Here is a 24,800-nt window from a genome sequence, read left to right as displayed (position 1 = left end):
ATTACATAAAGCTTTGAATAAAATCACACTACACAATCTAATGAGCACTGTTTCCACCTCAGGGTCTTTAATTATTACATTTCTTTATTTTAATTTTATAGGCAAAGCATTACAGCTCAGATGACTGGATGGAGTGCCAAGTGGAGGACACAACTGAAGTGGAAGGTTAGTAGAACGGGCAGTTTTTAATAATCATTTATTTATTGGTTTTAAAGATTCTGCTACTCTTACTTGTACAAGTGACTGCTACCATGTGCAGGTGTTTGATTCAGGACAATTTTGAGTCATCAGTAGCTACCATTTTGAGACCTGCTGTCTCTGTGGTGAGGTAAGCAAAAGATGGCAATAGAAAAATATACTGCTCAAAAGAATTAAAGGAACACTTTTTAATCAGAGTATAGCATAAAGTCAACGAAACTTATGGGATATTAATCTGGTCAGTTAAGTAGCAGAGGGGGTTGTTAATCAGTTTCAGCTGCTGTGGTGTTAATGAAATTAACAACAGATGCACTAGAGGGGCAACAATGAGATGACCCCCAAAACAGGAATGGTTTAACAGGTGGAGCCCACTGACATTTTTCCCTCCTCATCTTTTCTGACTGTTTCTTCACTAGTTTTGCATTTGGCTACAGTCAGTGTCACTACTGGTAGCACGAGGTGATACCTGGACCCTACAGAGGTTGCACAGGTAGTCCAACTTCTCCAGGATGGCACATCAATACGTGTCATTGCCAGAAGGTTTGCTTTGTCTCCCTGCACAGTCTCAAGGGCATGGAGGAGATTCCAGGAGACAAGCAGTTACTCTAGGAGAGCTGGAGAGGGCCATCGAAGGTCCATAACCCATCAGCAGGACCAGTATCTGCTCCTTTGGGCAAGAAGGAACAGGATGAGCACTGCCAGAGCCCTACAAAATGACCTCCAGCAGGCCACTGGTGTGGATGTCTCTGACCAAACAACCAGAAAGACTTCATGAGGATGACCCAAGGGCCCCATGTCCTCTAATGGGCCCTGAGCTCACCGCCCAGCAGCATGCAGCTCGATTGGCATTCGCCATGGAATACCAGAATTGGCAGATGCACCACTGGTGCCCTGTGCTTTTTACAGATGAGAGCAGGTTCACCCTGAGCACGTGACAGAAGTGAAAGGGTCTGGAGAAGCCATGGAGAACATTATGCTGCCTGTAACATCATTCAGCATGAGCAGTTTGGTGGTGGGTTAATGATTGTCTGGGGAGGCATATCCATGGAGGGTCACACAGACCGCTACAGGCTTGACAAAGGCACCTTGGCTGCCATTAGGTATCAGGATGAAATCCTTGGACCCATTGTCAGACCCTATGCTGGTACAGTGGCTCCTGGTGCACGACAATTCCTGGCCTCATGTGGTGAGAGTATGCAGGCAGTTCCTGGAGGATGAAGGAATTGATACCATTGACTGGCCACCACACTTTCCTGACCTAAATCCATTAGAACACCTCTCGGACATTATGTTTTGGTCCATCCAATGCCACCAGGTTGCACCTCAGACTGTCCAGGAGCTCAGTGATGCCCTGGTCCAGATCTGGGAGGAGATCCCCCACAACACCATCTGTCATCTCATTAGAAGCATGCACCGATGTTGTCAGGCATGTATACAAGAACACAGGGGCCATACAAAGTGCTGCGTACAATTTGGAGTTGCTGCAATTCAATTTTGGCAAAATGGACTAGCGTGACACGTAATTTTTTCACTCTGATTTTTGGGGCGTCTTTGAATTCAGGGCTCTGTAGGTTGATTAAATTATTATTAAATTATTATTATTAAATTATAATACTACTATCTTCAAACTACTGTCTTCTATATAGAGATACTACTATCTTGCTATTCAAAGCGCATTACGCAATGAGAGGAGAGCTACTTCAACCACCACCAATGTGTAGCACCCTCCTGGATGATGTGACGGCAGCCATTTTTGTGTCAGTACTCTCACCACACATTAGCTGTTAGGTATTGAAGAGGTGAGAGAGAGAGAGACAAGGGGATGATTAGGGGGCCAGAATGACCAGGCCAAGATGGGCAGTTTAGCCAGCGCATCAGGATACACGAAGGATGCCCAGGGATCTTTTATGACATCATGAAGGTTTGGGGTAGCCACCCCCGTATATTGTTCCAAGGCTTCAAAACAGGTTTGAATTTGAACAGAGATGCTCACAGATCCGAGTCCAAAACAGAACTAACTCTATTGTATCAAATATGGCGTCTTTATTAGTCAGCGTAGGAAATGACGTCATTGCCTTCAGAACCAGATGTGACATCATGACAGGTGCCTGAACCAGAAGTGACGTCTTCAGAGGCGGCGGGATTTCCCGAGAATGGTCTGCAAGGAACTGAGAGAGACAGTCAGTGCAGCACGGCGCCCCCTGGTCTGGCATGCAATTACTATCACTCAGGCCCTATAGTTGCCTCCTACTCGCACATGTGTGACAGACCACAGAGAGTCAGGTCCTCAGTTTTATATCTCATCCGAATGACGGTGCCATGTTTACAGCACGATGTCCCCATCACTGCACGGGGGCATTGGGATCCACATTCAGACCACAGGGTGAGTACCCACTGCTGGCATCACCAACACCTCTTCCAGCAGCAACCCAAGCTTTTGAGATATAATGGATCAGCACTCAAGCAGTGTTGGGTATTACTTTGGATGTCCCCATAACACGACTCCATTTAGAAGTTACACCTGTCCAATGCTCTTCCTAAAATCTGAATGGATTTCAACTTCACTTGATTCTTCTTTCCAAAATATACCATTCTTCAGTTTTAGACCAGATGGTTGATGCACAACAAGTGAAGAAAAACTTATAATACAGTATTGTTTTGCTTTTAGGAATTGTTACAAGCATCTTTATAGCAGAGGACTGTCGACTGGATTCTCTTAAAGTCTGGCCTGGACTTGGAAAGGGCAGCCCTACAGCTCTTGCTAAATGTGGTTTCTTCTATTCAGGTAAAACCTTACAACATCTCTTTTTTTAGTAAAAAGCATACCCACACTTATCCATCCATCCATTTTCCAACCCGTTGAATCCAAACACAGGGTCACAGGGAGCCAATGCCAGCCAACACAGGGCAGGAACCAATCCTGGGCAGGGTGCCAACCCACCGCAGGACACACACAAACACACCAAGCACACACACGGGCCAATTTAGAATCGCCAATCCACCTAACTTGCATGTCTTTGGACTGTGGGAGGAAACCGGAGCGCCCGGAGGAAACCCACGCAGACAACATGCAAACTCCACGCAGGGAGGACCCGGGAAGCGAACACGGGTCTCCTAACTGCGAGGCAGCAGCGCTACCACTGTGCCACCGTGCCGCACACCCACGCTTATGTACACCCATTTCCATTATTTATAAATTTGAATGGCAGACATCAGGGCTGTCCACATTTGTGTCCGTATGAACCAAACTCCAAAATCATGGGTCATCTTTTATTGATATAAAACGCAAGGAGACAAGGAGATGGGGTGAGAACCCCAGAAGAATGGGCAATGCTGGGAACCCTGATTTCATTTTCAGACTCCCCTACACAAATATCTCAGTGAAGCTGACTGTGAATAAAGTAAGGCTTTTTTTATCGTTAATTTCATAGGACTTCAAGTTGTCCAGCAACACATCAGATTTACAACATATGGTTTTCATTCATAAAAATGTTCACTTTTTGTTTATAATTTTTCAGTCGGGTCCCAATCCAGGTGGTTTGTCGTGTGATGATCAGTGCATGCTCCCAACCAGACTTACCGTATGTACTTGCGCTTAAGTTCTCCTGCGGTTAAGTCAGGACTTGATTTTACAGTATAATTTCTGGTATTTTATAATGTCGGTCCTATAAGTCGAAAGCGGAAAACTCCCGTTATTGGTCCAAGAGATTACGATATGCTAACGACCACGTGAGAGAGTAACCACGGAGCACACAGCCTTTATTTCTATGTATTGTGCCTACGCGACCACACGGTAATACCCGAACTAGTCCAAAGTGACGTTTGCACTGATTTGTGTTTTTTGTATCTCACGCCCTCATACACCTTTATTGTAAGAGCATCCCGTATCTACAATGGAGGGTAAGATCAGAAGAAAATGTGAAGCTGGTTTTAAATTAAAAGTTGTTGAAGTGGCAAAAGAAATTGGTAACTGCACTGCTGTAACAAAACTCACTGTGATGTGAGATTAGAGGAGGCAAGAAGATGTAAAAAAAAATTAAGTGTCATATTTTTGAACAGGCATGTAAGTCGGATCTGATTTTATGATCGATTTTTCAGGTTTCAAGACCCATCTTATATGCAAGTATATACGATACACATCTTATTTAAGTAACTTTATATGATTCTATTTTTTTTTTTTTTTTTATTTTTTTTTTTTTATTAATTTTATTACAATCCATACAAAGCAATCAAGATTTTACAAAAAGAAAAATTGAGTTAAGAACAGATCGATCCCCACCCCTGAGAGAGAGAGCAAGCCAAATAACGTTAAATTTAAGGCTTGTAAACATACCTAATTTAAAAAACATTCTCTGTGCTTTATGAACTTATTTTAAAATATTACTGATTAGATCCTGCCATGTTTTGAAAAAAGTCTGTACAGATCCTCTGAGTATTTGATTTTTTCCAATTTTAAATAATATAACACATCAGTTTCCCACTGACTTAAAAGAGGAGAGTTTGGGTTCTTCCAGTTTATCAGAATAAGTCTGCGTGCCAACAGTGTAGTGAATGCAAACACAATTTGTTTGTCCTTCTCCACTTTAAGCCCCTCTGGAAGAACCCCAAACACAGCTGTTAATGGGTTAGGAGGGATTGTGAGTCCAAGGCTGTCTGAGAGGTAATTAAAAATTTTTGTCCAGAATAATGTTAATTTGGAGCAGGCCCAGAACATGTGACCCAGTGAGGCTGGGGCTTGGTTGCAACGTTCGCAGGTTGGCTCTCGCCCTGGAAACATTTTGGAGAGTTTTAGTCGAGACAGATGTGCTCGATATATAATTTTGAGTTGTATAATTGTATGCTTTGCGCATATGGAGCTCGAGTGAATTCTCTGCATTGCTACTTTCCACTCCTTTTCTGATATATGAAATGAGAGATCTTTTTCCCAGTGTCCTCTTGGATCTTTGAAAGGGAGGGACTGTAAAATGATTTTATATATTGTAGAGATGGTGTCTGAGTCCTCGAGACTGAACAATATTTTTTCCAGCATGGATGAGGGTGCAAGATGAGGAAAATCGGGCAGGTCTGTTTAACAAAGTTCCTAATTTGAAGATAGTGAAAGAAATTTTTTTACTTTTGTTCTTTATTTTGCCTTATACAATTTCTTGTACAGTGGAACCTCTGTATTAACGACCTTAATTCATTCCAAAACTCTGGTCGTGACCCGAAGTAATTTCCCCCATAGGATTGTATGTACTGTAAATAAAATTAATCCGTTCCGGACCATACGAACTGTATGTAAATATATTTTTTTAAAAGATTTTTAAGCACAAAAATAGTTAATTATACCATAGAATGCACAGTGTAATAGTAAACTAACATTGAATAACACTGAGAAAACCTTGAACACAGAAACCTAACATCGCAGGAGTTCACGCTACAGCCTTATGAACCGCTCGCTGTAAACACTTTTTTTAATGGGTTTTAAGCACAGGGGAAAAAAATGAACATTTATAAAATCTGTAATTTATACAAAAACTAACCATAAACAACCAAGAAAACTAAACTTGCATGAGTCGAGTTCTGGCCTGAAGGAAGTGAGGAGGAACAGGGTGGAGAGGAGATTACAGTTTTGAGGTTTAGTCTGTGACGATGCGGGTTCGCTGCATACCCACATCTCGCTTCCGGGAGCCCTTAAACCCGTCACCGTCAGTAGTGTTACCGATGAGCACGACAGTGTGGCACTACAATGGAGCAATCGGATGGTGCAAAAAGTGCCAAGTGCTTTTATTAAAATCAACAGAACAACAATAAAAAAAAGTCCAAATTAAATAAAGTGCAATGCTTTCAGAATCCTTCAATACAGGGTTTCCCAAACTCGGCCCTGGGGACCCCCTGTGGCTGCAGGTTTTTGTTCCAACCAGATTCCTAATCAGTGACAACACCTGATAGCACTGATCTCATTTAATTAGCTGCTATTATTTATCTTTTATTCGACATTCAGAAAAGCACAGCAGCATGATTTTTACATTTATAAGACATTTAGAAATATTTATGCTTTTTCTATAGATTTAAAAGCTTAACTCTCTTTTGTTGATTTCATTATATTTTGCCCTTTCTCACCTTCGTTGTATCTTAATAATGACAATTTAAAATGAGCAGAGCAGACATGCTGGCAAACAACACTGAATAATCAAAGGCTGCAACTACTTTAGTGTTAGACCCACTGATTAGTAAATAAGGGATTAATTAAACAATTAGGACATCTGGAAAAGTAGAATGAAAATCAAGTTGAAAATACATTATTCCCATATAACTGCTTGGTACATTTTAATATATATTTTTTAGCAAACTTAGTTTTCTAATTTCTATATTGTTCCCAAAACACATAACTTGGGAAATAACTGTTTACTTAATTAGACCAGGGGTTCAATTAAAAAAGAAGCTGGTTGGAACAAAAACCTGCAGCCGCAGGGGGTCCCAAGGACCGAGTTTGGGAAACACTGCTTCAATACATAAATCCATCCATCCATCCATCCTCTTCCGCTTATCCGAGGTCGGGTCGCGGGGGCAGCAGCTTAAGCAGAGAGGCCCAGACTTCCCTCTCCCCGGCCACTTCTTCCAGCTCTTCCGGGAGAATCCCAAGGCGTTCCCAGGCCAGCCGGGAGACATAGTCCCTCCAGTGTGTCCTGGGTCTTCCCCGGGGCCTCCTCCTGGTTAGATGTGCCCAGAACACCTCACCAGGGAGGCGTCCAGGAGGCATCCTGATCAGATGCCCGAGCCACCTCATCTGACTCCTCTCGATGCGGAGGAGCAGCGGCTCTACTCTGAGCCCCTCCTGGATGACTGAGCTTCTCACCCTGTCTTTAAGGAGAGATCGACAGGCGGATCGGTGCGGCATCCGCAGTGATGCAGGCTCTGCATCGGTCTGTCGTGGTGAAAAAGGAGCTGAGCCGTAAGGCAAAGCTCTCAATTTACCAGTCGATCTACACTCCTACCCTCACCTATGGTCATGAGCTATGGGTAGTGACCGAAAGAACGAGATCGCGAATACAAGCGGCTGAAATGAGTTTCCTCCGCAGGGTGTCTGGGCTTTCCCTTAAAGAATACATAAATGATCCCATAAAAACAGAAGTGAAGTGGAGGTTAAAATCCAATAGGAAAAAGTCTTCATTAAATACAACGAGATTAAAACAATACTCGAAGCAGTCTCTTTAAAAACAAGCCTTCTTTAACTGCCTTCTCTCACTCTCACTCACTGCACAGGGAGGGACTAAACACGGCCGGAAATCATTGGCACGTACAAACCGGAAGGTAAACTGCCTTGTTCGTCACCTGAGTGCGTGGTCATGAACAGATGCAAAAGTTTGGCAAACTTTTTGGTCATAACCCAATTTGTATGTGTTCCAAGACGTTCGTGACCCCAAGTTTCTACTGTATTAGGAATTTGTTACTTTTCGCATACCCCTTGGGGTCAGAGTGCAGGGTCAGCCTTGCATGCCAACCTTCCATCACAGTCATACTTCCCCCTTTTCGTGACAAGCAATAACATTATGCACTGTACAGATATGACGAGTTTAGCCACAGTCTAGGCCCCTTTTAATGTTTTTTCATTCTGTCAGATACATAAAACACAAGTCGTCACCAGACGAGCTTCTGTTCTGTTTGTGAGGTCCAAAACCTCCAAGTTTCTTATCCCACATTGCTGCATTATATGCAATGAACTTCCCGGTAGAGCATTTATTGCTTATCATGTCTCGCACACACTGAGCTCACCCTACGACTAAAGAGCAAACCAAACCTGTTTGATGTTGACAGAGCGAGTTGTGGACTAGTTGGGGTGAGTTACGTGGCATGGCACATTAGGCGACTGGCTTCAAGGGAGCGTGTCACTGACCTCCGACGACTCGCTGAGATTAGGTAAATGAAGGCACGGCTGTTAATGGCTGCTAAGGTTGCGTAATGTGATGTGGCCTTAATAATCTGTACAAGAGCTTCACAGTAGTTTACTGTAATTCTTATACAGTAGACCACCATAGAGCTCACAGCAAACTGCGGCAAACACCCCTGTTCCCAGTGATTTACTATAAAATAAATTCTTAAACTGTGGTGGGCTGGCTCCCTGCCCGGGGTTTGTTCCTGCCTTGTGCCCTGTGCTGGCTGGGATTGGCTCCAGCAGACCCCCGTGACCCTATGTTAGGATATAGCGGGTTGGAAAATGACTGATTGGCTGACTACGTTCTTAAAAATCACTCACAAACACTTTAACAACATTTTACAAAAAAAAGTAAATGTAGTAAATTAAAAAAAAGCTGTCATCAGTAACATTAGAGCAAGGTCTTTGACCTGAAAATTGCTCCAAGGCTGCTGTACAATGGCTGACCCTGCACTCTGACCTCCAAAGGACATGTGACAAGACAATTTCCCCTTGGGGTTAACAAAGTATATCAAATCAAAAATCAAATGAACATTAGATCGAACTATTAAACACAGATATTTACAGTGCAGTACGTGCATCTCAAATATAATAGAAAGTCATTTCACCACAAATCAAATCAAATTTTATTTGGCCCTTAGGGCAGGTAGTAGTAATGTGGCATCGTGGTTAAAGATTTGAACTTTAAGTAAATGAGGTTGTGGGTTCAAATCTTGCTACTGACAATGTGTGACCATCAGCAGGTCTCTTCACCAACTGGAGCAACAAAAAAGGGAGATGTAACCAACTGAATCTCAGAAGTTTGTAAGTTCCCTTGGAGAAAAGTGTCAGCCGAATGATAGTAAGCCAGAATACAGTGTACCGGACAGCTGGGATTCTTACCTGGGTGGGACGCCTCCATAACAGAAGGACCAGGGGAAACAGCTTGCATGGGACAACGACAGAGGGCACCCCCACCTGGCTTGATACAGTGCCACGGGTTTGGAAGCTCAACCCTGCCTGGGCCCATGGCCACCACCACCAAGGGGCGCATGGAATATGGCTGACCCCTCCTCTGAAGGGCTGCCACCACATTTAGAATTGCCGCCGGAAGGAGATCGTGGAACTCCAGGAGCACTTCTGGGTGCTCTATGAAAGGGGCCACAACTCGAGGAGCCAGAGTCACGTGTGAGAAGACGAAGCTTGCTGGAGGAGGAGTGGAGGCAGAGAAAGAGAGAGAAAGGGACAGTGCATTAGTAGTGCTGTGTGGTGCTTGAGCTGCACTGTGTATCGGGGAGCAAAAGAAAAGCAACTAAACTAAAAGGGTGTTGTGTGGCAAGACGGGGCTCAGTGTCTGTTGTGTCCGGGTTTGGGGAGCTATACGCCCCCTGGTGGTACAATGTCCAGGGAAATGCTTAGCCTAATGCTCAACCCCTTTGACTGTGTCTTGACACAACTATAAGGGACAATAGCAATCCATAACTTTATAAATACAAAAATCATGAATAGAATGATAAATATTCATTATTAGATGACTTAACTTAAATAACCTAATGTGAGAGAGTTAACACTAGAGCATCATCTATCTATCTCAATTTCAGAGAAGATGTTTAGTTCAGATTAGATAAACTTTATTAATCCCAGGGGCAATTCAGATGTGTACAGCTGCAGCAGAAATACAAAAAAAAATTAACTTAGAGTACATCAGGTGGAAGCATTGAATTGCCTGATAGCAGTGGGCAGAAAAGACCCCCAGTGGTGCTTCTTAGCAAACCTTGGTGGAATGAGCCTGTGGCTAAAAGTGCTCTGAGAGAGAGAGCGACAGAGAGCGAGCGCCTCCAGGAGGGGATTTTTCATGATGGCATCCAATGACACCACCATCCTCTTTTCCACAACAGCTGCCAGTGTGTCCAGGGTCCATCCTGTGATGTAGTAGGCTTTGCTGATAGGTTTTGCTTCATTTGAACTCAGGTTGCTTCCCCTGAAGACCACAGCGTACAACGCCACACTGGCTACTATGTACTGGTAGAACATTTCCAGCAGTTTCCTGCCCACATCAAAAGATCTGAGTCTCCATAGCAAGTCCAGTCTGCTTTGGACCTTCTTGTGTTGTCAGAATAGTCCAGTTTGTTGTTCATGTGAACACCCCAGGTACTTGTAACTCTGCATCACATCCATGTCCTCCCCCTGAATGGTCTCAGAGGCTCCTTGGCCACCCATCAGCTCTTTTGGTCTTGCGGATTATGAGTTGCAGGCTGTTCTTCTTGCACCACAAGACAAAGTCCTCCACCACCTTCCTGTCTTCCAACTCGTCTCCTTTATTAATGAAGCCCATGATGGATGAGTCATCTGAACATTTCTATAGATGGCAAGTGCTGGTATTGTTCTGGAAGTCTGTTGTGTGGAGGTTGAACAGGAAGGCAGACATAACGATACCCTGAGGTGCCCCAGTATTACAAACCACCATTTCTGATACACAGAGCCTCAGCCTCAAAAACTGCTGTCTATTGGTCAGGTAGTCCATGATCCAGGACACTGTGGGGGCGTCAAGATTCAAATCCCCCAGTGGACGAAGCAGAATGGTGTTAAAGGCACTGGAAAAGTTAAAGAACATGATCTAGACAGTGGTGCCAGCTTTGCCCAGGTGGGAGCGTATAGCATGTTTAACAGATGTTCTCATGAGGAGAAGCTTGCCTTTGTGATGCCAGGTGTACGACAGGTTTGCCAGTTTTCTTTAGTATTAACTTGGACTGGATGGAGCTTGAAGTTAAATAAGCGTACATTGGTTGAAAACCTCAAGCGTTAGATCATTAAGAGTGTATCTGTGTAACATTTTGAGAACCCAGAACTGTGCAGAGAAGTGGACAGGTTATAAGTTATTTCATAGAGCTTTATTGGTACCTGTAGTGGCCTTGTGGGGTGCCGCATAAAGATGAAGGCGCTGACAGAGAGAGGCAGAGCTCCAGTGACACCACCAGGTGGCGCTCTGCTTGCAGTGTTTACAGCCTGTCCCTGTGTGGCGCTGCTTCTCCTTCTGATGACCTTTCTAATCCAGACATTTTAGGTTTGTGGCTGGCGACTGGCAGTCTGGACTGGGATGGATGGTGGTGTGAGTGACCCACTCCATGACAAAACCGTATCCTTTGTGCTTTGTTAGTAAGGCCAGGGTTAGGGCCGGTTTATACTTCACGCTCAGTACGCGTACGTGCCCGCATCATGGTTGCCACACATTCCCAGCGTTCATTTCACGCGTCCTCTGAGCAGGTCCTCAGAAATTAACGCGACGCGTGCGCGAGTTGCAGTACCAGCAAAAGTCGGGGCGAGTGTGCTAAAATTCGTAACGTGACGTCAGAGTTTCTGTTTACTATCTACATGTGACAGCAAGCCTCTATGCAGATCCAACGGGAATCGCTGTTTGATGAATGGTTCAAAGTGGTGAAGCAAAATGCCAACATACAGATGCATTCGTGGTGCTTTTATATTCAAGCATCGCATATTCCCGATCGTAATGACACGATACATTTTAAAAGTCTCACATACCATCTTTTGTGCCGTCTATTTTTTATTTTTTTACTTTACCTGCTGTCAGGTCCAAGAAGCTCGTAGTGATTAAAAACTGGGATGACTTTTATGATGGTCTGCTTTAATAATAAAGTAAACTTACGAGGTTAAAGTGGACATTTCGAGATTAAAGCCGAAATTTCCACTTTAATCACAAAATACACGTTTTCACCGTGTCCTTTATTTTTTTCTCAGTGGTACAAATATAACGCTATACATTATGTTGCCGATGTGAAGTTGCAAAAAAAAATAGACGGCATAAGATGGTATGTGAGACTTTTAAAATGTATCGTGTCATTACGATTGGGAATATGGACGCTTGAATATAAAAGCAACACCAATGCATCTGTATGTCGGCATTTTGCTTCACCACATCAAACCATTCATCAAACATCAAAGTGCGCACATTCATCCCGTAGGATCTGCATAGAGGCTTTCTGTCACATGTAGATAGTTCCCGAATGTAATGACACGATACATTTTAAAAGTCTCACATACCATCTTTTGTGTCGTCTTTTTTTTTTTTTTTGCAACTTAACAACAGCAACATAAAGTATAGCGCTATGTTTGAACCACTGAGAAAAAAATAAAGGACACGGTGAAAACGTGTATTTTGTGATTAAAGTGGAAATTTCAGCTTTAATCTCGAAACGTCCACTTTAACCTCGTAGTTTACTTTATCATTAAAGCAGACCATCGTAAACGTCATCCCAGTTTTTAATCGCTACGAGCTTCCTGACAGCAGTGGAAAGCAGCAATAGATCGCCACACAGAACAAATTAAATGTATGATATTCCAACTCTCTGCACATTTAGAATCTTTAGATTTATACTTGATATCATTTTCATGATGAAATGCATTAAAGTGTGTATGTTACATTTTACATATAATTTCGTTTAAGTAATGAAAACTGCTAATAATTACACACATGGGGGTGACACGGTGGTGGAGCGACAGCACTGCTGTCTCGCAGTGAGTTATGTTGCTGGTATTTCCTGCTTGTATTCCACACTGTGCTCCGGTTTCCTTCCAAAGATATGCAGATTTGGTGGCACTAAAATGACTCCAGTGTATGTGTCTGCTTGTATTCACCTTGCGATGAGCTGAGGCTCATCCAGGGATTGTTTCTGCCTCGTGACCCAATTGCTAAGCTAAAATGGACAAATCCCTGGACTGATGGATTTAATCATTAAACATCCTTTTCAGATATATTGTGGTGAGGCGTCATTGGAATTTAATGGGTGTTCCAGGCAATTCACAACACAGAGTAGCCGAACCTGTTCTCACCGTGATAATATCTCACACTGCCACCTGGTGGATTCCTCCAGATTTACGTAAAGTACATGTACAAGTATGAACACTACAACGCTTGCGTAGCAGGAGGAATCCACCAGGTGGCAGTGTGAGATAATATCACGGTGAGAACAGGTTCGGCTTCTCTGTGTTGTGAATTTCCTGGAACACCTATTAAATTCCAATGACACCTCACCACAATATCTCTGAAAAGGATGTTTAATGATTAAATCCATCAGTCCAGGGATTTGTCCATTCCAGCAAGCACTGGGCACGAGGCAGAAACAATCCTTGGACAAGCATCAGCTCATCGCATTGGTGAATACAAGCAGACACATACACTAGCGTCATTTTAGTGCCACCAAATCTGCATATCTTTGGAAGGAAACCGGAGCACAGTGTGGAAACCCAGCAGGAAAATATGTAAACTGCAGTCAGGGAATACAAGTGACGTGACTCCCTGTGAGACAGCAGTGCTAACACTCCACCACCGTGTCACCCCCATGTGTGTAATTATTAACAGTATTCATTATTTAAACGAAATTAACGATTTATCTGTAAAATGTAACATACGTACTTTAATGCATTTCATCATGAAAGTGATATCAAATATAAATCTAAGGATTCTAAATGTGCAGAGAGTTGGAATATCATACATTTAATGTGTTCTGTGTGGTGATCTAGAGCTGGCGATCCACTGCTGTCAGGACCGGATGGAAGCCCTAGAAAAAAAGACAGCACAGAAGACAGTATGTGAGACTTTTAAAATGTATTGTGTCATTACAATCGGGAATATGCGACGCTTGAATATAAAAGCACCACAGAATGCATCTGTATGTCGGCAATTTGCTTCACCACATCGAACCATTCATCAAACATCGAAGTGCACACATCGATCCCGCAGGATCCGCAAAGCTTTCTGTCACATGTAGATAGTAAACAGACACTGACGTCACATTCTAACTTTTAGCACACTGCGCCCCCCAACTTTTTGCTGGTACTGCAACTCGCGCCCGCGTCGCGTTAATTTCTGAGGACCTGCTCAGAGGACACGTCAAATGAAAGCTGGCAACGCGTGGTAGACGTTCTGGGCGTGAAGTATAAACGAGCCCTAAGAAGGATGACGGATTCTGCAGAGTCCATCCACTAATCAGAATGCAGAGTGACTTTCCCTTCATTTTTATTTTCACAGGAAAAGGGGAAGCAGTTAAATGTATTCAGTGTGGTGTTACGATTACAGACTGGGAGCCTGAAACCACATCCAAGGACCTGCGAAGAAAGCACAGTGAGAGGTACAGTAGATGTATGAAGTATAATACATAAAATGTGCCAACTCCTTTATTTGAAATCTGGTAATTATTAGCACTAAAGGACCACTTGTGTTTGTTGTAGCTGCCCATTTTACACTGACACGAGCCTAGAAGGAGGAAACATGGAGAGATCAAGCACTGCAGCCTGCAAGGTGAGAATAAACTCAGGGCAAGAGCAAGAGCTGCACCTTCACCACCGTGCTTTTCCGTGATACTTGGTTTTCAGAAGCATCCCAGTCCGTTATGAAGCACACCAACAGTAGACACCACTACTTACCTTTTTCCATTCTTCGTATGTCATAGATGCAGGAAGTATTATTTTCGTGAAAAAAAAAAAAATGCATTGCAGGTTTTCAATATAAAATCACAATCTGTTTTCTTTAGAATACGTGTTTTTAACATTTTTAGGCGGCCTTAGGAGGACAGTCTGTGGTGGGCTGGCTTCCTGCCCGGGGTTTGATTCCTGCCTTGCGCCCTGTGTTGGCTGGGATTGGCTCCAGCAGACCCCCATGACCCTGTAGTTAGGATATAGTGGGTTGGATAACAGATGGATGGATGGATAGGAGGACAGTGTCAGAGATGAAAATATTGTGAATGTACTCAGGGCCGTCTTAACGCATGGGCACACTGGGCATTTGCCCGGGGGCCCCATGCTAATCTATGTATGTTGTAAATAAATACTATCTATACTAAATGATAAATATTTGTTATTCTGTTACAAGTGGACATTGGCATTCGCCTCTGATTTAGCATCAAGGTCACCTCACGTGCATGTATGTGTACGGATCTCACGCACTACCCTAACCCTAACCCTAACTAAAAGCATATAAGTTAACGTCACTTCAACTCAATTCTCTGCAAAGAAATTTCACAAATGTTTGTGTTGAACACTTGATTAATAATAAATAATTAGTAATTGGTGGTAGTAGCTGCTGCCTGCGCAGTTAGGAGACCTGGGTTCGCTTCCGGGTCCTCCCTGCGTGGAGTTTGCATGTTCTCCCATGTCTGCGTGGGTTTCCTCCGGGCCCGGTTTCCTCATACAATCCAAAGACATGCAGGTTAGGTGGATTGCGATTCTAAATTGGCCCTAGTGTGTGCTGGGTGTGTTTGTGTGTGTCCTGCGGTGGGTTGGCACCCTGCCCAGGATTGGTTCCTGCCTTGTGCCCTGGGTTGGCTGGGATTGGTCCAGCAGACCCCGTGACCCTATTCGGATTCAGCGGGTTGGAAAATGGATGGGTGGAATTTCCTGTGGTGGCTGCCTGCCCGGGGTTTGTTTCCTGCCTTGGGTCCTGTGTTGGCTGGGATTGGCTCCAGCAGTCCCCCGTGACCCTGTAGTTAGGATATAATGGGTTGGGTAATGGATGGATGGATGGATGGTAATTTCTTACTGTACCATCTCCGTCTGTGTGGTTTGCCAATTGAGTATCATTTATATGTTGAACTTTTTGTGTTGTTCAAGGCTCATGTCATATTGTTCAAACATTTGTATTGATTCATTTTTGCTGTCCATCATGTTTTTTAATGTTTAAACACTGATTTTGTTGGAAGTACCAATACAATAAATATATGTTTGATTTTATCGACCATTTACATTTTTATTCCTGTAAGTGGTTGTATAGGTAGGAGCCCCCGTGCACTGCTTTGCTCAGGGGGCTTATAATGCTGTTAAGACGACCCTGAAAGTACTAACTTGAGAATGAATGACGTGTTAAGACAACTTGTACTCGTTACTCTGAATAACTGATTAGGAATTCAAACTTTTCATCTTCAAGCTTTTAAAGCACACTGACGCCAATTTACAGTAAATGTAGAAGGAGTTGCGCAAAAATATCATGTGTTAAAATTGAGCGTTCTTCTACTTCACGTTATTTGAGATATTGCTGAGATATGATGGCTAAGTATTTGGTTTATTGTATTTTAATAAAATGATACTTGGGTTTTCTCTCATACTACAAAGATTTGAAGTTAGGTAAATTGGCTCATTGTCTTGGTATGAGGGAGTGTGGATGTATTTGAATACACAATAGGAGGTCTGAAAATTGAGAATATACTTTATGAAAAGATTTTAGGAGTCATAGTGGACTCGACACTATCAACTGCCAGACGGTGTTCAGAAGCCATTAAGAAGGCTAGCAGAATGTCAGGTTATATAGCGCCCTGAAGTCACAGGAGGTTCTGCTCAAGTCTTTATAACACACCGGTGAGGCCTCCTCTGGAGTACTGGGTGCAGTTTTGGTCTCAATCTGGACAAGAACAGGCCATTCAGGCCAACAAAGCTTGCCAGTGCTATCCACTTAATTCACCTAAAATTACATGAAGTTGAGTTTTGAAGTCCTACCGTCTACCACACTACTTGGTCACTCATCCACAAGTCTCTGTGTGAAGCAAAACTTCTCAATGTTTGTGTAAAATTTACCCTTAACAAGTTTGCAACTGTGTCCCCGTGTTCTTGATGAACTCATTTTAAAATCCATTGGATTAATTCCCATCATAATTTTAAACACTTCAATCATGTCTCCTTTTTAATCTTCTGAGATGACTCAACTCTTTTAATCTTTAATCTTTTAGTCATAACTCTTCCCCTGTAGCTCCTGAATCAGCCTCTTTGCTCTTCTCTGGACATTTTCTAGCACTGCTACGTCCTTTTTGTAGCCTGGAGACCAAACCTGCACCCAATACTCCAGATGAGGCCTCACCAGTGTGTTATAAAGGTTGAGCAGAACCTCCTGTGACTTGCACTCCACACATCAAAGCGCTATATAACCTGACATTCTGTGAGCCTTCTTAATGGCTTCTGAACACTGACTGGAAGCCGATAGTGTTGAGTCCACCACAACTCCTAAATTCTCCTCATAAGGTGGACTTTTCAGGCCTCTCACTGTGTTTTCATACCTAACAATTTTACTTCCTGTGTGTAATTCTTTACATTTACTGACATTAAATTTCATCTGCCACAAAGCTGCCCAAGCCTGTATGCCATCCAAGTCCTTCTGTAATAATTCAATGGATTTCAGATTATTTACCAACCCACCTAATTTTGTAAGCTCCTGTGACTTGTACTCCACACATCAGGGCGCTATATAACCTGACATTCTGTTAGCCTTCTTAATGGCTTCTGAACACTGACTGGAAGTCGGTAGCTTAGAGTCCACTATGACTCCTAAATTCTTCACATAAGGTGTGCTTTCGATTCTCAGACCTCCCATTGTGTATTCAAACCTAACATTTTTACTTCCTATGTGTAATACTTTACATTTACTGACGATACATTTCATCTGCCCAAGCCTATCTGCTGTCCAAGTCCCTCTGCGATGATTCAACAGATTCCAGATTATCTGACAGTCCACTTATCTTGGTGTCATCTGCCATGTTGATGGAAATCCATTCTTTCATGTGTTCTTTGAACTCCTTTATTCACTTTCTTCATTAAGGGAGAAGAGATGTGCCTCCAGGATAGACCTGCTAGGAGCTTAGAAGACCCCCCAGTAAATGCAGCAGGTAGGAAGACTAAAAATGTGAACATCCATCAGTGTAACGACTACAGAATTCTCTATGTTTCATTTTCAGAAAAAAAAGTATTGGTGCGTTTGTCTTCTTGTTAAGTATGACGTCCTTGAAAAGTCTCTCCTCTGTGAATATCTCAAGGTTTTTCAGTTCAGAGAGTGTAATTTGTCAAACCAAAAAAGCAGACATTTGTCAGAATCAAACATTCATTTTGACAGAACACAAATTTTGATTGTCCTCTAATCCAAGGCAAAACACTCTGATAGCGTGAAAGGACTGTGTGCATGCTAGGGGGTCACTGTTGCTCCTTAAACCCAACAGACAGACACGCAGGACACCAGGTAAGAGCAATAAGAAGGTGTCCTCCAAGCACCACAGCCACAGATAACAGTAAACACAATACACGGTACACTCAAATCTTCTCTCATCTGTTTCTCCTCCACACCTCCCAGCAAGCGTTGTCCACCTCCTCCCGACTCTGGCTCTCCTGCTGCGTTCACAGCAGTCCTTCACATAGTGCCCGACCCAGAAGTGCTTCTGCTCCTCCGTCCACATGACCTGCCAGCACTTCCGGGTAGGGGTGTGCGATTTTGAAAAAAAAAAAAAATCTCGATATTTTCTGGGACTTTGACGATAACGATAATTCCAAGATAATTTAATGTATTATTTGAAATTATATTGAGTTATATTTTTGTCATCTATAGCTTTTCTTATCAGGTCCTTTTGTATTTTTAAACGTCATAATAAATAAGATCAATTTAACCTAAACTGCTGTGGTAGATAGGGGGTGCTCTCGCTCCCTTGAACCCCTGTCCACGACTCCAAACACCAGGTGAAAGTCCAAATTCTGACTTTATTAAATCTCCACAGTGCACAAAGCACACTCTCCACCACTATACTCATAAATCACAAATACTAATCACAATAAACAATCCTCCACTCCCAGGCACGTTGCCCTCCTTCCACCCAGCTCAGCTCGCCATCTGGGAGCTCCCACAGTCCTTTTATATTCCCTGACCCGGAAGAGTTCTCAATCCTCAGTCCATGTGATCCTCAATCACTTCCGGGTCAGGTAAAAGTTCTTTTCTTCACCCCGGAAGCCCGTCGCTCTTTCTATGACGAACTTCCGGGTCATGGGGCACAAATGAGTCCTCGGTCCTCCCTGCAGCTCCCTCTTGCGGCCCCTGAGGTATCCAGCAGGGCTGAGGATAAAAACTACAGCGTCCATGATTCCCTGCTGGTCTTCGGGGCACCTCCATACTGCAGGGAGGACTCCATCTGGCGGCCTGGGGGGTATTGGCCGGGATGACAAGCCGGCCACATCTCACACTGCATTTTATAGAGGAACCCCAAATTACTCACCAATCGCAATATGACGCCTATGCCCAAAACAAGGTAGCCTCTTCCAGTTATTAATCCGTAGTGCACTGACAATGTTAGCCCCGTTGTCTGTTGTCATGCAAACCATGCGGCCTTCTCGCAGTGACCATGATGCCAGCGCATCTTTCAGACCTTGCGCAATGATGTCGCCAGTGTGATCTTGAGGGAAGTAGGATGTTTGCAAACAGAAGCTTTGCAGCTGCCAGTGTTCGTCAATGAAATGCACCGTCAGGAAAAGGTATGGCTCGGATGTTCGGCTTGACCATAAATCCGTTGTTGTGGCAAAATGTGAAACCTTTTGCAGTTTATGCGTCAGAGTTTGTCGACACGAATCATACAACTTAGGCAGAGCTGCTTGACTGAAATATTTTCGGCCAGGCAGTGTGTGCCTTGGGTTTAAAGTATTCAAAAGTTGTTTAAAACCATCTCTCTCAGCCACTTGAATTGGCACCATATCATTTGCGATGTAATTGGTGACGGCGTTTGTTATGTCATGCCATCTGTTGCTTTTCTTGTCGTAAGGCACTTTTTTGCAGAATGAGTCCGCTAAAGTTTGCTAAGTGTGTTTTTGTGCTTGTACCTTGGTTACTTTAGACTTGTGCTGGACAGTTGGCTCCTTAAGCTTTTCGTATTCTTCGTATTTTGCGCGGTGGTTAGTTTGCAAATGGTGAAACGAGTTAGTTGTCGAGCTGTCTTTAACGGCAACCAATTTACCACATAGTTTGCAGATTGCCGTCTTTTGAGCAACATCAGTCTTTTCAAAACCAAACCACTGCCATGCGAGTGAGAATGAACCACGTCTGGCAATTAACTCTGACGACGTAGATGGTGAGGCTGTTTTATCATCTGGCGCTGTTTGTTCACTCATTTTGAGGCAGGGAGCGACGCTAACTTGCGGCTTGCTGGATGTGCACACCTACGCATCTCGCTTTGCGCACGCGCAGTGGTCTATACTGTTGCATTAGTGAATGAACTCTGTTTCTTTTTTTGCAAAGCGAGTTACATACTCGATAATTTAATCTCGCACATCGTTAAAACAACAATTAAGATATAATCGTAAACGATGTATATCGCACACGCCTACTTCCGGGTCAGATGGAGAACTCAAGTTTTAATTCAGCCCGGCAGTACTTCGGGACCTCCATCGTCATGACCCACTAGTACTTCCGGGCGAGGTGAGAGCCTTGTCTCCAAATGTCCTACAGCGATCCCTGGCGGCACCCACGGTACCCAGCAGGGCTGGGATGCCAAACTTCATATCCCATGATGCCCTGTGGGAACACTGCAGGGAAGCTGCCATCAAGCGTCTTGGGGGAGTTAGTGTCCCAAAGTAGCTGCCTTCTCCCATCCTTCCAGTTGAAGGTTGAGCTGTAAAACCTTCCTTGACACCACGATATGCATTTAAAAGTTTTTGCAGCATAAAAAATATCAATGAAGCACAAGATACGCCTGGATCGTCTATCTGCTTAAGCTGACCCCTTGAAACAAAAATGATGATAACTTGTGAGCGGTTCCTTGTCTTTTGTTGCAAGCGATTTTGTCGTCTAAAACGTGACCAGAAGGTGTAGACTAGGAAACTGAATTTATTCGTTTATCCTTTTCTCATTCTTTTTCAGAAAATCGGACAGAAGACAAGTGGCTCCAAGAAGCAAAGAGGCTGCAAAGTGAGCTAAGGGAATTGTATAACTCCGCTGCTTTCAGAAAAATATTTCCTTTCCCCGATTCTCCAAACGTGTCTCCAGATCTAAAACACGTTTTTGCTTCTTTGCCCTTGGTCAAGAAGAACCTGAGGAACCAGCCCGTGCAGAAAGTAGGTGTCCCTGTACTGCTAAAAAACCTGAGCTCTATCACCGTCATCGAGGGCGAAGCTGGGAGTGGAAAGTCTGCACTGCTCAGGAGAATCGCCATTCTGTGGGCTTCTGGGAATTGCCCCGCCTTGCGCAGGTTCAAGCTGGTGTTTCATCTCTCCCTAAATACCTCGCAGAAAGATCAGAGCTTATCTGCCATGATCTCCGAACAACTTTGTCCAGACCGAATGGACGTGAGTGAACAATTCGTTGAGGAGACGGTGAGGAAGCTGAATAACCAGGTCTTATTTCTTCTGGATGACTGTGGAACCATGGATGCGATTCCACAGTGTGTCGAACAGCTAATGTTAGGGAATCACATCAATAACACTAGCATTGTTATTGGCATCCAGACTCACAGAAGTGCTAAGGTGCGTCAGTGTGCCTCGACAGTCCTTGAAATCGGCCAGTTCCCAGGGTACAGCACCTTCTTCATACTCAAGAAGCTCTTCTCCCATGACCTCCAGCTGGTAGAGCAATTCTTTGTAAAATCCGGCCTGTCCAAGACTCTGCAGGAAATTCTCAAAACTCCACTTTTTGCCTTGGTTATATGTGCTCTGTGGATTCAAACCCCTAAGCCGGATGTTGACGAGAGTGAGGTGTTTTGGGAATACCTGCACCTTAGCTTGAAGAAGCATTCTTCAAATCTGACAGCATTGGGAGACCTTGCACTGGACGGAATTTTCAGCAGTCGTTACGAGTTCAGCAGAGAAGATCTCACAGACTCGGGAGTTGATGAGAACGAGGTCCTCCATTTTGGACTCCTGAGCAAGTTTACGGCTAACCTGCTAAAACCCGTGTACAGGTTCTTTCACTGTCATTTCCAGGAGTTTGTAGCGGCCCGACGGCTTGCTGAAATGCTTCAGTCAGACTCTGCAGAGAGCCAGAAGAAGGGTCGTGATTATCTGAAGCAAATTGACACCTACCTCCAAGTGATGTGTAATTATAAGTACTTTCTGGACTACGCCTGCATTTCTTCCCCAGTTGCGGCCACCGAGATTGTGTCTCATGTGGTCAGTTACGCCGCCCACAAAGGATTTTACAATTCCAACTGTGTAAGCAACAAGAATGTGGAACATTATCTCAACCTGTTTGTTACCGAGCAGTTTTTTAAAGCTACTTTGTCAATGGGGCACGGTGAAGATGCCCTGTTTGAGTCACTGTTGAGTTATGTGCTGAATATTGCTTATGGCAGCCAATGCGTCTCCAGCTGCACTCCTCACATTCTGAAACTTTTCACTGGGAAAAGCCTGAAACTTTCAGAATCGAGCTGTGAAAACAATTTCAGCAAATTCACCGAAGAACATCCAGAAGTTTTGTCACTGTTACAGGACCTGGAGATTACCCTTTCGGGGAACAAAAAACCAAAATTGCCAGACTTCTACAAGTTAGAGAAGCTGCTGGAAAACCAGGCCAAGCCTGCTGCTGTTGAAGAAGACTTTGCACCAGTTTACCAGCCTCTTGATAGTTTTATAGAGAAGGCAGAGGCCAATATGAGTATAATCAACAAGTATGGAACGACGATCAAAAGGTTTCTTCCTGACAGCATGGTGGGTGTCTTTGTAAAAGCAGCCAACAAATACACGCTGCCAGTGCTCCGGCTTATAATTAATGATTGTGAAAAAATTCAAGAAGAAGACCTTCGGAATCTTATTGCCATTCTGGCGGTCACTGAGCAGGTGGATGTTTCTGTTATCGGCAGTGAGGGCTTTCTTGAAAACATTCAGTCTGCAGTTGACAAACGCAGCAAGATTTTTAGAAAAATCACCATTAGAAACAGTCCATTAACAAGAAAAGAAGAGGAGCTGCTGACCGCCATGTCAGCTCTTGAAGCACTTGACTTGAACTTCACCAGCATACCAGGTATTCATTCAGTAAAAGAGCATTTAACTTATATTTGTTCTTAGAGAATACTCTCAGAAAACTGTAAATTCAAATCTAAAAGAGAATGTACTACAATCTACAGTGGTGTGAAAAACTATTTGCCCCCTTCCTGATTTCTTATTCTTTTGCATGTTTGTCACACAAAATGTTCCTGATCATCAAACACATTTAACCATTAGTCCAATATAACACAAGTAAACACAAAATGCAGTTTTAAATGATGGTTTTATTATTTAGGGAGAAAAAAATCCAAACCTACATGGCCCTGTGTGAAAAAGTAATTGCCCCCTGAACCTAATAACTGGTTGGGCCACCCTTAGCAGCAATAACTGCAATCAAGCGTTCGATAACTTGCAATGAGTCTTTACAGCTCTGGAGGAATTTTGGCCCACTCATCTTTGCAGAATTGTTGTAATTCAGCTTTATTTGAGGGTTTTCTAGCATGAACCACCTATTTAAGGTCATGCCATAGCATCTCAATTGGATTCAGGTCAGGACTTTGACTAGGCCACTCCAAAGTCTTCTTTTTGTTTTTCTTCAGTCATTCAGAGGTGGATTTGCTGGTGTGTTTTGGGTCATTGTCCTGTTGCAGCACCCAAGATCGCTTCAGCTTGAGTTGACGAACAGATGGCCGGACATTCTTCTTCAGGATTTTTGGTAGACAGTAGAATTCATGGTTCCATCTATCACAGCAAGCCTTCCAGGTCCTGAAGCAGCAAAACAATCCCAGACCATCACACTACCACCACCATATTTTACTGTTGGTATGATGTTCTTTTTCTGAAATGCTGTGTTCCTTTTACGCCAGATGTAACGGGACATTTGCCTTCCAAAAAGTTCAACTTTTGTCTCATCACTCCACAAGGTATTTTCCCAAAAGTCTTGGCAATCATTGAGATGTTTCATAGCAAAATTGAGACAAGCCCTAATGTTCTTTTTGCTTAACAGTGGTTTGCATCTTGGAAATCTGCCATGCAGGCCGTTTTTGCCCAGTCTCTTTCTTATAGTGGAGTCGTGAACACTGACCTTAATTGAGGCAAGTGAGGCCTGCAGTTCTTGAGACGTTGTCCTGGGGTCTTTTGTGACCTCTCGGATGAGTCGCCTCTGCGCTCTTGGGGTAATTTTGGTCGGCCAGCCACTCCTGGGAAGGTTCACCACTGTTCCATGTTTTTGCCATTTGTGGATAATGGCTCTCACTGTGGTTCGCTGGAGTCCCAAAGCTTTAGAAATGGCTTTATAACCTTTACCAGACTGATAGATCTCAATTACTTCTGTTCTCATTTGTTCCAGAATTTCTTTGGATCTTGGCATGATGTCTAGCTTTGGAGGTGCTTTTGGTCTACTTCTCTGTGTCAGGCAGCTCCTATTGAAGTGATTTCTTGATTGAAACAGGTGTGGCAGTAATCAGGCCTGGGGGTGGCTACGGAAATTGAACTCAGGTGTGATACACCACAGTTAGGTTATTTTTGAACAAGGGGGCAATTACTTTTTCACACAGGGCCATGTAGGTTTGGATTTTTTCCCTAAATAATAAAAACCATCATTTAAAACTGCATTTTGTGTTTACTTGTGTTATATTTGACTAATGGTTAAATGTGTTTGATGATCAGAAACATTTTGTGTGACAAACATGCAAAAGAATAAGAAATCAGGAAGGGGGCAAATAGTTTTTTACACCACTGTATATTAATGTGGAGAAGAGATCTTACAGTTTACACATTGTCTCTGGATCCACATTGCTGGTTTGCTCAGTGAGTTCATTTCCTCACAGAGTATCAAGTATGTACGTGAAAGTTAATCAGGGTCACTGCCTTAGTCAAATACTAGTATGTGTGTGGGTGAGAGAACTGGAAGTTGAAAAAGCAGGTTTACAAAACTAATGTAAATATTATATAATATGGGTGGCACGGTGGTGCAGTGGGTAGCGTT

The 24,800-nt window shown here is 43.4% G+C and overlaps 1 protein-coding gene across 1 annotated transcript in view; it reads left to right on the top strand.

Annotated features, from left to right (window-relative positions):
• The window catches only part of LOC120532382 (baculoviral IAP repeat-containing protein 1-like), an 85,282-nt gene that overhangs the window by 34,776 nt on the left and 25,706 nt on the right, over positions 1-24,800 (top strand). Inside the window, 6 exon segments of the mRNA XM_039758323.1 lie at positions 102-165; positions 2,867-2,983; positions 14,139-14,238; positions 14,339-14,408; positions 17,688-17,754; positions 20,757-22,850. Of these exon segments, the coding sequence (XP_039614257.1) occupies positions 102-165; positions 2,867-2,983; positions 14,139-14,238; positions 14,339-14,408; positions 17,688-17,754; positions 20,757-22,850 (2,512 nt within the window).

Source organism: Polypterus senegalus, chromosome 7 (assembly GCF_016835505.1).
Source record: "Polypterus senegalus isolate Bchr_013 chromosome 7, ASM1683550v1, whole genome shotgun sequence".
NCBI lineage: Eukaryota > Metazoa > Chordata > Cladistia > Polypteriformes > Polypteridae > Polypterus > Polypterus senegalus.
Note: the sequence above shows the minus strand (reverse complement) of the source record. Positions and strands in the feature narration are given on the sequence as shown.